This window comes from Furipterus horrens, unplaced genomic scaffold, assembly GCF_987537825.1.
Source record: "Furipterus horrens unplaced genomic scaffold, mFurHor1.1.pri manual_scaffold_2, whole genome shotgun sequence".
In the NCBI taxonomy this organism is placed as follows: domain Eukaryota; kingdom Metazoa; phylum Chordata; class Mammalia; order Chiroptera; family Furipteridae; genus Furipterus; species Furipterus horrens.
Genome location: NW_028327172.1, coordinates 47,328,816 through 47,340,834, shown reverse-complemented (window position 1 = coordinate 47,340,834; position 12,019 = coordinate 47,328,816). Strand labels below are relative to the sequence as shown.

The 12,019-nt window shown below is 47.7% G+C and overlaps 1 protein-coding gene across 2 annotated transcripts in view; it reads left to right on the top strand.

Moving 5' to 3' along the window:
- MAP6 (microtubule associated protein 6) overlaps positions 1–12,019 on the top strand; it is an 80,419-nt gene that overhangs the window by 47,921 nt on the left and 20,479 nt on the right. For both annotated transcript variants that reach the window (XM_090265545.1, XM_090265554.1), the window contains exon 2: positions 11,103–11,316. In XM_090265545.1, the coding sequence (XP_090121671.1) occupies positions 11,103–11,316 (214 nt within the window). The remainder of the gene's footprint in view (positions 1–11,102; positions 11,317–12,019) is intronic.

Here is a 12,019-nt window from a genome sequence, read left to right as displayed (position 1 = left end):
CCCTTTGAGGACTTTTTCTTCCAGGGGAACAAAAACAGAAGTTGCTTGGGGAGAGATCGTGTGAATAGGGAGGGTGGGGCACAGGGGTTCATATCATTTTTGGTCAAAAACTGCTGAATACTCAGTGCAGTGTGGGCAGGTGGGCCCGTAAATCACCCATCATGAAATGGGTAGACACATTGAAAGAATCTTCAAAAACAATTTCCTGAAGCCAAATGCAGTCTCTCACAACACCACCAGCTGGTACACTGATACAGATGGGTTCCTAGAACACTCACCTAGTAGGGGAAGCCTGTACCACAAGGGGCCCACCCTCCAGAAGATAATTCTGTTTCTTGGGGGGAGGGGGCTCCTCCCTCGTACTCCCCCACTCTTCTCCTCCACCTCTGCCAATTTTAGCTTTCTTATTTTATGCCTTTTTTCTTCCCTACAGTTCCTAGCATAGTGTCTCGTAAACACTGCAACCTGACTTAATTTGTGAAGAATCAAATTGACTCCAAGCTTCAACAGATTCCATTTTTAACTAACTGTCTTCATTATTCTATCCATATTGTGCACATGGGCATTCTTTGTGTGAGACACTGTTTCTTAGGTGCACAGGGGCCTGGGAGCCTCATGCAGCCCATGAGAGAACTTAGACAGCAGTTATCGGCAGAATGAGCCATTTTCCTAATAAAGGGACCCAAGTCCTGACAGCTGTCATTGCCAGCTGTTACCCATGTCAGATCTTCCCATGTAAGAAGAGGGAGGGTTCTTTTGCACCCATTTTCTAGTCACATTAGATTAGCTTCACACTTTTATTTACATACAGATATTTTTTTTTGCCCAAATGTGTTGCTTTTCTTATTTTAGAAAATCATCAAACATGGTTTTATTGGTGTGTGTGTGTGTTTATTGGATATTATTAATGGCTAAGAAGAGCTATCCTAAATGGTTAGAAGGTTGGCATTCTCTGTAAAATTCTCTTTTCTCCCTTTCACACAAAAGAAACTGAAAGATGCATTCAAGCATGAATAGATCTTAAAGCTCCTCTCTTGATCCAGTCAGTCATTTTTGCTAAGAGGAAGCAATCATACACCCGTCTCTAACTGCACCCCTCCCCCCACAATCGTGTAGGCTCAGGGATGTTTCTCCTTTGTAATCTGTAGATCCCACTTCCTTTAACTGACTCCTGACAACAGCCTGGCAACTGACAGCTTTCATGACTGCCGCTGCCAGAGTTCATGAAGGAGCCTGCGTCCCTTCTTAGATAGCACTTTAATTTAACAAATGTAGACAAGATTTTTGAATAGACTTAATATGTTTCCATGACAACATAAATTACCTATAAAAATCTGTAGGAAGATTTTAGACCATTAAAATCTTAATGTGCACTTTTTTCTTTATAAAGCAGTTGAGGAATGTTGAACATTTTGTTGTAAAGAGGATGGAGAAATAATTTTATTTTCCAAGGACTGGATACATAAGAGATCAATCTGGGGCTTATAAACAGAGAAATGGAACTTATATATGATTATAGCTGGCAGTAATCCATTATTCTCAGTCTCCATTTTGTGAAGAAGTGATTTGTACCAATTAACACATGCATATATTCTTCAGAGGAGTAAAATTGTTTCTTGTATAATTCTGGTTCATTGTTTCTTGAAAATGTCAGGATTTTTCAAATTAGATATGAAAGGTCAGCTTAGGTTCTCTTGCTTTATCACACTTTCTTTCCAAGGCCAAAGCCTCTCACCATTCCACGGATGTCTCCCCTCCTCCCTCTTCTGGAAGCTGCCTTCATCAATCACTTGGCTCTAGCCTGTCTCAATCTCTCCCTTTATAATTGCTCTCTCAATATCTCCCCTTGAATCGCTGTAAGAAAACGTGCCTTAGTGGGACAAAGCCTTAAGAAGTAAACATCTGTTTATAGCGGACACTCAGTAATGGAGATTCAATTAATCAAGCATTCACTGAATGCTATTTTATTCAAGTCTAATGTGAATTACGTTCAGAAATAAACCGGGCATTCAAAGCTGTTGTCCAAATTTTGCCCACTGTGGACACCAGACTGTTGACTACAGTGGTCATAAATATAACTGTAACTGGACAGATAATTTGATTGTTTGTGTGATTGTTTAGATTGCCCCACCTAACTCAAGGTCACTGGAGGCAGCAGCTGCACCTGCCTGTTCATACTGCATTTCTATCCCCCGTGCCTGGAACATAGAAGATAGTCAATAATTTTTCTTGAACTAACAACTGTGGACTTTGTAATTCTGATACAAATGTCCAGTCCTGTTTGGAGGGTTTGAGTCAGTCTTTTCCAAATGAGCTCACTGAAGTTCAGAACAGGTATCAGAGTGGCCCATGGATTAGAGCCTGGATCGAGCCCAGGTTTATCTCATTCCAGAGCCTGTGCTCTGGCCAGTGAACCACCAGCTCTTTTCTGGCTCAGTCTCTGTGCCTCTTCTCACATTGTTAACCTCTGCCTGCTCTTGCCCGACCCTAGTGTGTGCTATGTGCACGGAGACATCATTTTCTCCTATGAGGGCCTTTATTTGTTTCTGCTTATGACCTGGCCCCAGACAGGGGCATTTTGATCATCTTTGCTGCATAGGAGGCTTTGCTACTCCTAGTGAAGGCTGCAAAATGCTCACCCTCAGTTTCTGATGACCAGAGCATGACCTGCTCAGCTCACTGGGTGCTGCAGATCTGCTGGGAACTTGAACTTCTTGTGCTCTGCTCACACCAGTGCTTCTGCCTTGATGACATGAAGCCTGGGTATTTTCAACTCTTTTTTGAGGGGAAAAATAATTTCTGATTGGAGTCCATATTAGTCTATTCCTATGTAACAAATTATTCTAAAACTTAGTAGCTTAAACCAACAAACATTTATTATTTCATATGGTTTCTGAGGGTCAGAAATCCAGGAATGGCTTAGCTGGATGGTCCTAGCTCTGGATCTCTTATGAGGTCACCTGAAGGTTTGTCTGGGGCTGAAGATCCACTTTGAAGGCAGCCCACACACATGGCTTTTAGGCAGGAGGCCTCAGTTCCTTGCCAAAGGGACTGCTCCATAGGGACTGCCTCAGTAAGCAGTGAACATGGCAACTTACTGTCCCCACAATGAGTGACATAAGAGAGAGAGCAAGGAGGAGGCTTCTGAGATCCAGTCTCAGAAGCTGCATGCCATCACTTCTACCATATTCTGTTTGTTGGAAGTGAGTTCAATCACATTCAAGAGGAGGGAAACTAAGCTCCACCTAAGGAAGGAGTGTCAAAAGAACGTGAGGACATATTTTGAGAAGTGACATTGATGCCAGATGCCATGAGATGTAGCAAGCTCTATGCCCTCACTGGCTGGGGCAGCACAGGGACTTCCTGCTTAGCCATGCCCGTGGGTGAGGTGGGGGCTGCGTTCTGGATTCCTGTCCTAGGCGTGGTGAGGGTTACACAGATGCCAAAGGACAGTCCTGACCCTCATCGACTGCAGTCTGGAAGGGAAGGGAAGGGAAGAGAGATCTGTGTAGGTCGTTGTCGTCGGCGGCGGCAGCCGTCCGTCTCGAGAGACGATGGTGTAGCTTCTTCAGAGTCTATCTGCACCGCCAAGAATGGCTGTGCAGTCCGACTCGGGAGTGACATGGTATCTGTCTCCTCCCGTGTTGAATCGACATCTTGCGATGACGCTGAAGCTACAGAGCCTGGGCAGGGTAATATGGAGGGTCTGCTGTTGCCCATGCAGCAGACCCCCCCTCTCTTCGCAGCTGAAGGGTCCAAGGGAAAGACGGAGTCGATACAGCTTGGGTTCAGGTGCGCCGCAGGAGTTGCCGGTGTTGACTACAACGTCAAACCGCCTTAGGGACTCCGGCTCCGGATTTTCTGTCGGGGTTTACTCCCTTAGCCTTTCCCCTGAAGAGGTATGCCGCAAGGCAGCGGAGGTTTTTTGGAGTCAGAGTTTTCCTTCTCTGATGTACCCTGACTGGAAGATCGAACCAGCGACACTTAGCTCGCAGGCCGACGCTCAATCCACTGAGCTAAACCAGCCAGGGCAAAAATAGGAGTATAGCATGGTATAATGGTTAAGAGAAGCTGATTATGGAGTCAGGCTGCCTGGTCTAGAATGCTGACTTCACGTCCCACTGACTATATGTCTCAGACAAACTGCTTAATCTTTTGGTGTTTCAGTTTTCACATTTGAAAAATGAGGATAACGTTAGTACCTACCTCATACAATTATTGGAAGGATTAAGTAGAGCAATACTTATAAAGTACAGTGCTTACAACAGTATTGGTGTGAAGTATCAATAAATGTCTACTACTTTGAAATCACTCTTAATTTCCATATACCAAAAATTTCATTGAAAAGTATTTGAATGATCTTAATTCTTGAGCTTACAGTGATAGCCTGAGATAAAGCATGGGGAGTGCTGCAGAGATGAAAGCAGAGGACAGGCTTGACTCGGAGGTGAGACTGGGGAAGTCTCCCTAGAGGGGAGCGCACTTGAGTCTGGCACAGATGGTCATGTAGTATTTTAGTAGCTGGAGGTGTGGGGGGAAGAGCGTGCCAGGAATGGGAACAGCTTGGGCAAACCCAAGTGGTAGGAAAGTACAGTCTGTGTCTGGGGAAGGACAACATGGGGTTCTCATTGGCAAAGTCACTGACAGTCCCTGTGGTGCCGGGCTGTGGTGAGGACCACATAGATAATGCACTTAAAGAGCTTCGCACAGTGCCTGGCACACAGGAAATGCTCACTGCATGATGATGCAAATGAATGACCGACCAATGAGGATAAAGAAATTGGCTGGAAAGGTAATTTGGGGCTAAGTCATACATAGCATGTGGGCACTAAAGGGAACCTTAGTTTGGACATGGTCCTATAGGAAATTGGGGTTTTCTGAGGTGTTTTAGTCGGGGAGCAGTGTGCTCACAGCAGAGCTGGAGGAATCTTTCTCCTGCACACCACGTGCCAGAAGAAGCAGAGTGGGGCGCCTGGGACCAGGACCTGATGCTGTAGTCCAGGGCAAAAGGTATTCAGGCCCCGGGTGAGATGGGGCAGAGGGACTGGACAGGAGAAGGTGAAGGTAGAGCACGTGTTGACTCCTTTAAAAATGTTGCCTGGTCAGCAAGATCCTAAAGTCCTGCTTTAGCAACTGCTCTGACCATGACTATGCAGCTGTGTAAAAGTCCCAAGGGAGCAGTCCAGGAGCGTCTTCTCCACCCAGTCTCTAGGAGATGGCTCACCCTGGGCCTGGCTCCGCCATTCTTGGGTGGGGAGGGGCAGGTGATTGGACCAGGCTTCTCCTTATAGGTTTTCCCAGCACAGATGAGCCGCCACAGAGGCCACTGAGCACCAATTTACCCACCCACAGAGAGACATCATAGTCCCAAACCCTCCTCTGCGCCTGCAGGGGGTGTGTGGGAGCTACATCATGCATCATGACAGGGTTCCACCCATGGATCTAATGTGGAAGGGACAGTGGGCCCTTGGCAGTGCAGCTGGAGATCATCCTGTCCCTGTGATTCCTTCACTTCATGACACAGGAGAAGCTGTGGCAGGTGGCACACCTCTGGGACACCAGGGGCACCATCCACAGAGGGGAGCTTCCCCACGGTGCCCAGAGCCTCACTAGGGTATGCACCCAAACTGGCGGAAGGGAAGAAGTCTCTTGTGACTGCCACTCGGAGCCAAAGCTGCCCGGAGGTGCCATGAGCTTGAAGGTGTTGGGCAAGTGTTAATATTTTCTCTCCTTACCTGCCCCCTGGTTCTCAGGTGCTCCGTCCTGCCCCAGCCTTTACCACTCAGCAGGGGCACTGGGCTGCCTCCTGTCAATCTTGGGAGGATGGAGTTTATGAAAGCTTGGGAGACTCCATTCGTTTGCTTTAGTAAGGGAAACACTTCCCTAAAAGACTTGAAGACACAGGGATCATAGGTGTTAGAGGGTGGTTTTAGCCATGAGAAAGCCCCCAGTGTGAGCAGCCTTCAAAAGTATGATCTGAAGTAAAACAGAATGCTTGATTTTCTCTAGTTCTCCAACTATTTTCTTGAGTGTTCTACTCTGTGCTGTGCAGCACACCAGGGAAACCCGAAAACACAGAGTTCAGTCCCTTTTGAGCAGCAACTTTGTATAAAACAGGGACAGGCTTGTGAGCACATCCTCGTGTCACCACGACGGGCACAGGAGTAGGATCACATGCAGCATGTTTTCGCGTCTCTGAGGAGCTAGCACCTGCCCCAGGTGGGGAAGGGCAGGAGGGGCTCAGGAGGGTCATGAGCTGCCCAGAAATAAAATAAAATAATAGCTACTTTTATTAAATGCTCACTCAGAGCTGAAGTCCTAGTTCAGCTCAGCCCCTAACCTGCAGTCTGACACAGGATAAGTTAAAGGACATCCCTTTGCAGCCATGCAAATGAGATTGGAGGTACGGTTCTGTCATGAATTTTCTATGAAGTATCTTATCTCTCAAGAGACAAAATGAACTCAAGAAAGCACCAGAGAACAACGCAAAACTGTACAGGCAACCATAAAGTTGGAAAGTACAGTAAAGGGTCCAGGAGCCAAGAGACAGGAAACTTTGGACTGAGAAATCCAGAAGGGGTCCCTGGAAGAGGAAGCTCTGAGCTGGGCTGTGAAGAATAGTTAGAACTGGGGCAGTCTGAGAGAAGGAGACACCGTAGTGGAGGAAGAGTGCAGCCTTGCTCAAACGTTCGATGGCTCCCCAGGCCTGTCATCCATGGCACTGCAGGTTCTGTACAGCCTGGACCCTGCTCCTACCCAGCCCAGTCCTCCTGACGTCCCTCCAAGAACCTCACCCTCGTGCACCCCGAGCAGTCCACCTGCTCCCTGGACCTGCCACACAGACACAGACTGCTGCCTGAATTCCCTCCATCTGCTGCTCTGTCTACATTTTTCAGTGTCCCCTTCCCCACTTTCCACTTCAGAATTTAAGATCCTTTTCTCTTTCTTTCTGAACTCTGTCTCATTTGCTTAGGGTCACACATGGACAGATCCTGATCCACTAAACTATAGACAGCTCAGCCATGGCTTACTCCTCCCTATGGGCCACATACCACACTGCTGATGGCTGGTGTTTGGCAAATGATAAATGAATGAATGAATGAATGACCAATCAAGCTGAAATCTGGTCACAGAAAGGGAAGTTCATTGCTACAGGGGACCATGAACTTGTGGCAAGAGGCACCAGATATGACTGACCTCAGAGTATGGCCTATACTGCTATAGATGGAGCTTCTCAAAGCTGGAGGAGCTCAGATGTCAATAGTCCAGTCTGAGTCATATGAACCCTCCATGGCATTGCAGACAGCAGGCCAAACCCCCACAAGCACCTTCTGTGAGGGCAGACCTAGCTGCTGCAGCTCTAGCACACCGCCCAAGTGCAGTGGGAAGGATGTAGGCTGTGCGGCCTGAGTGACCTGGGCTCAGATTTCAACTCTGCTGTTTGCCAGCTTTCTGGCCTTAATGCAAGCCACTCAACCTCTCCGAGCTGCGGTTACTATCTTTTGTAAAAGGGATATAATACTGCTTTCTTTCAAAGTTGTTTCAAGCACTATAGAGAATATACAAAAAAAAAACAAAAAACCACCCACCAGTTTGTAAAAGGTGATTAATGAATAGTAACTAATTCTGTTTTTATGACATATCAATAGTTATTACATATGGCTGGGAAAAGTGTTGTGGAGAGTTCAGAGATAGTTCCAAGTAACAGAATTTGGGTTTAAACCTAACAGTCTGTCAAAATTAGTGAATTTATCATGGGACCCATTAACAGTCTCACATGAGATGATGTGCCAAAGATGTTCAGGATCAGGGGTTACCAAGCTTTTCCCACATGGACATACCCCCACGAGAAAGGCTCACAATGAGATACTTGCCAGCTCACGGAGCCCACTACAGAGATCCAGAAAGCTGAAGAGGCTGGCCTGGGAGAGATGACCCATAAACAGTGTTCAAGGCCAGTGTATGCCTGCCTCAGTCCTAATTCTGGAAGCCTGCAGAGATAGGAGCAGAGAATCCACGTTCCTCCCATTACACATTTGAGAGCTAGGTTTGGCTGCTGGGAGGTCCAGGCCAAATATCAGGGCCTCATCTGACAGGCAGGTCCTTGGGCCAGGGGAGTGGGAGGAAGAAGGAAGCCTGGAGTCTTAGGCAGGTAACGTGGCTAGAGCCCCAGATATAACCTGGGCCAGGCCTAACCCTGTGTGTAGAGTCAAAATGGTTAGAAGTCAGGTCTTAGTCACTGGCTGAAGCTGTGGAAAGTGGAGAAGGGAGGAGGAGAGTAGAGAAAAAATAAAAAAGTAGCACGGGTGCCAGGCTGAGTGGACGCCATTAATAGAATCAGGACAGTCTCAGTTCTCATCCCAAATTCCCTTCTCCCCTCAGTTTCCCCATTGCAGTGGGTAGCACCCCCACCCACAGGACCAAAATCCTGGAGTCTCCCCAGATTCCTCTCCTCACTCTGCTTAAAACCCCCTCCCTCCCGCTCTGACCAACTCCCTGCCAGCCATTTTCAAAACCTGCCCATCCACATCCCTCTTGAAACAGTGCCCTGTTCCCGTCCCCACGTCCCCACTGCTGCTATCCTGGCTGAGCCTCCACTTTCCTCCTGGCTCGTGGCACAATCTCAGGCCTCACTGCTCCCCTTCTGCCCACCATTCACCCTCTTTCCCAAAACTAATCTGGCCACACTCATTCTTGGCTTGAAACCATTTGGTAACTCTTCGATATACAGTCCAGAGCATCCCCCTAGCATGGCTGGTATAGGACCTTCGTGATCTGTCCAGCTTCATGTGCCCTTCCCCACCGGCTTCAACCCAGCCACCCCAACTGCCTTCAGGTTCCCGCAGGGAGCAGTGCCTCTCACGAGTCTCTGGGTGGTCTCCCCACTCTGCCTGGAACCTGCTGCTCCCCCTCTGGCCAACTTCCTGACAGCCTCTCTAACTCCACTCCAGAACCCCACCCCAACCCTCGACTCCGAGGCTGGCATAGGAGCTTCTCCCCTGTGCTCCTCACTCCCTCCTCCTTCATGGCTCCTGCTGTATTGTCCTGGAGTAACCTCAGATCCCTCTGCCTCTCACACCTTGAGCCCAGGGCCTGCTCTTACTCAGTTTCAGCTTCCAAGAGCTCAGCATCCTGCCAGGCAGACCTGAAGCACCCAGTAAATATTTTATCAATGAATGGGAGAAATTGAGCAATGAGGGAATCCAAGAGAGAGGGTGATTTCGCAGGGGAGACAACAGTTTGGTTCCAGGACATAGAGGGTGAGCTGTTGGAGGTGCATCTAGGTGGAGGCCCAAGCTGCCCTGGGAAGGTGATTCTGAAGCTTGGGGGAATATCTCTTAAGAAACGGTGGTGCCACCCTGGCTGGTGTGGCTCATGGATTGAGCGCCGGCCTGTGCACCAAAGGGTCACTGGTTTGATTCCCAGTTGGGGCACATGCCTGGGTTGCAGGCCAGGTCCCCAGTTAGGGGTGTACGAGAGGCAACCATACATTGATGCTTCTCTTCCTCTCTTTCTCCATCCCTTCCCTCCTCTCTAAAAAAATTAATAAATAAAATCTTTAAAGAAAGAAAGAAACGGTAGTGTCTTTGATCAGACAGAAGCCAATTTCCCTCAGGAGGTCAAATGACCAACAAGGGGCTCATAGTTACCAAACCAGCGTCATCAACTCCGAGAACCCTAAAGCTAGAAAGACCTTATAAGGACATTGTCTGGTATAATCCCTTTATTTAACAAATGAGGAAACTAAGGTTCAGCAAGGGGAGGGACCTAGTTAGAGGCAGTGCTTGGACTAGAACATGTGTCTGGACCCACCACAGTCTCAGCTCCGTTTGCCACCCCCCTGGCCTCCTGTCCTGGCATTCATCTCTGGCTCCTGAAGGAATGTGCTGTCAAGGAGGACAAAAGAAGGCACTGGAAGAACCTAACTCCACAGATGTACATACACTAACTCTTCCTTTCCCACAACAGTTTCTTGTGGCCCCAAATAAAAATAGACCCAATAAAGACCCTGGGAGCCACAGAGTTCATGCATTGAATCTCAGGCACTCACCAAACAGGATGAACCCTGTGGCCCTCATTTCAGCCACAGCTACATTTATTTTACCATGTTTTAAACAGTATTGACCATCTACTCTCAAGTCCTGTAACAGATCAGAATCAGCTCATTAGAAGCCACAAGAGAGATTGCTGTGAACAACAAAACTGACATGCTGACTAAAAAAAGCAGCGGGTGGGGTTACTTAGGGTAAGGACCAACAGCCATTCACAGCGAAGCACGTGAACACTTTCCACACATACATATCCCAAAACAAGTCCTAGTTGTGCTATCCACGTCGTGTGCTTATTTAGGATCTGTAAGCATTTAGGCATTGCATAAGGATTTTCATTGAAGTGATTAAGATTGTTAAAGTTCTAGCACTATAAGAAGCAAGCCCTCTGCTATCAAAGGCAGGAATTATCCTTAAGGATTCTGGATAGCAAAGGGTCTTCATCATGACAAAGTCGGAAAGGCAACTGGTATTTCACAATTTACCACAATGCACCAGACACATTGTCTGACGCAACGCTAACATATTGTCTCATCTTACTTTCCTAATTCTTTTAACCTCACACAGAGCAGGTATTCAGTTATACAGGGTAGGGCAAAAGTAGGCTTACAGTTGTGAGTATGCAAAACACAGAGTTTATTCTTGTATTATTGTTTATTAACCCTTGTAGTCCCTTCCATACAAACAACTGTAAACCTACTTTTGCCCCACCCTGTGTATGTTGAATGACTGACTGAATGGATTGAGTTTTTTCAGCCTCATTTGAAAACTTGGGAAAGTAAGACCCACAGATTAGAATTGCCTGCCCCTGATCACTCAGTGGGAGTTGGGAGGCTGAGCTCTTCTCCAAGGGACTACTGCTATTGTCAAAATCTGCATTCATTTGGCAAGAGAAAAACTGAACTCTGAGGACAGAGTGACGTTAACTGCAGCCACATTGCAGTCAGTACCACAAGCACTAATTGCAGCTTCGCTGACTTTGCAGCCCTGTGTGAGTCTCACACTTCTAAGCATGTGATGTTTCATGGCACCTGTGCTTTCTTTGATTCACAGGAATGAATTCAGAGCATGGACAGACATCAAGCCTGTGAAACCAATAAAAGCCAAGCCCCAGTACAAGCCCCCAGATGATAAAATGGCTCATGAGACCAGCTACAGTGCCCAGTTCAAAGGGGAGGCCAATAAGCCAACACCAGCTGACAATAAGTTCATTGAGCGCAGAAGAATACGCAGCCTCTACAGTGAACCTTTCAAGGAACCCCCAAAGGTGAGACAGATGTTATGGGGAGTCTGTCAGCACAGCCTAGGATGGAGGGGTTCATTGCCCCAGAGCATGGGGGCGGGGCGAGCATGGAGGGGCAGGGCTATTGCCAACTCTGGCCAAGGGTTTGGATTAAAAGCCCTCCTCTTTGCAGCACACACTGAGTCAGAGGGGGCTTCTTTTCTTTTTAAGGTTTTATTTACTTATTTTTAGAGAGAGGAGAAGGGAGGGAGAAAGAGAGGGAGAAAAACATTGTTATGTGACAGGTTGCCTCTCGCACCCCCCCAACCAGGGACCTGTCTGCAACCCAGGCATGTGCCCTGTTCGGGAACCAAACTGGCAGCCTTTCAGTTTGTAGGCTGGCACTCAATCCACTGAGCCACACCAGCTGGAGCAAAAGGGCTTCTTAACAGGAACCTTTGTTGCAGTCAAAAGAAATGTGTAAAAGGAACATTACCTGAAATGAAACCAGCTTAAAGACTGGCAGATGTGCAGAACTAGCTCATGATTTTGAGAGGCCCAGAAAAAAAAGTGGCAGAAAATCTCACTTGGGCCCCTAAATCCCCTTATCATACAATAACTGTGCTTTTGCCCGCTGTTGGAGGCACCTTGCCTGGCTTCCTTCCCGTCTGGCCCCTGCCTCCTCCTCAGCTCCAGTCACTGGACACTTTCTCACCTCCTGGGACCCTAGACATCACTGACCCTTTCT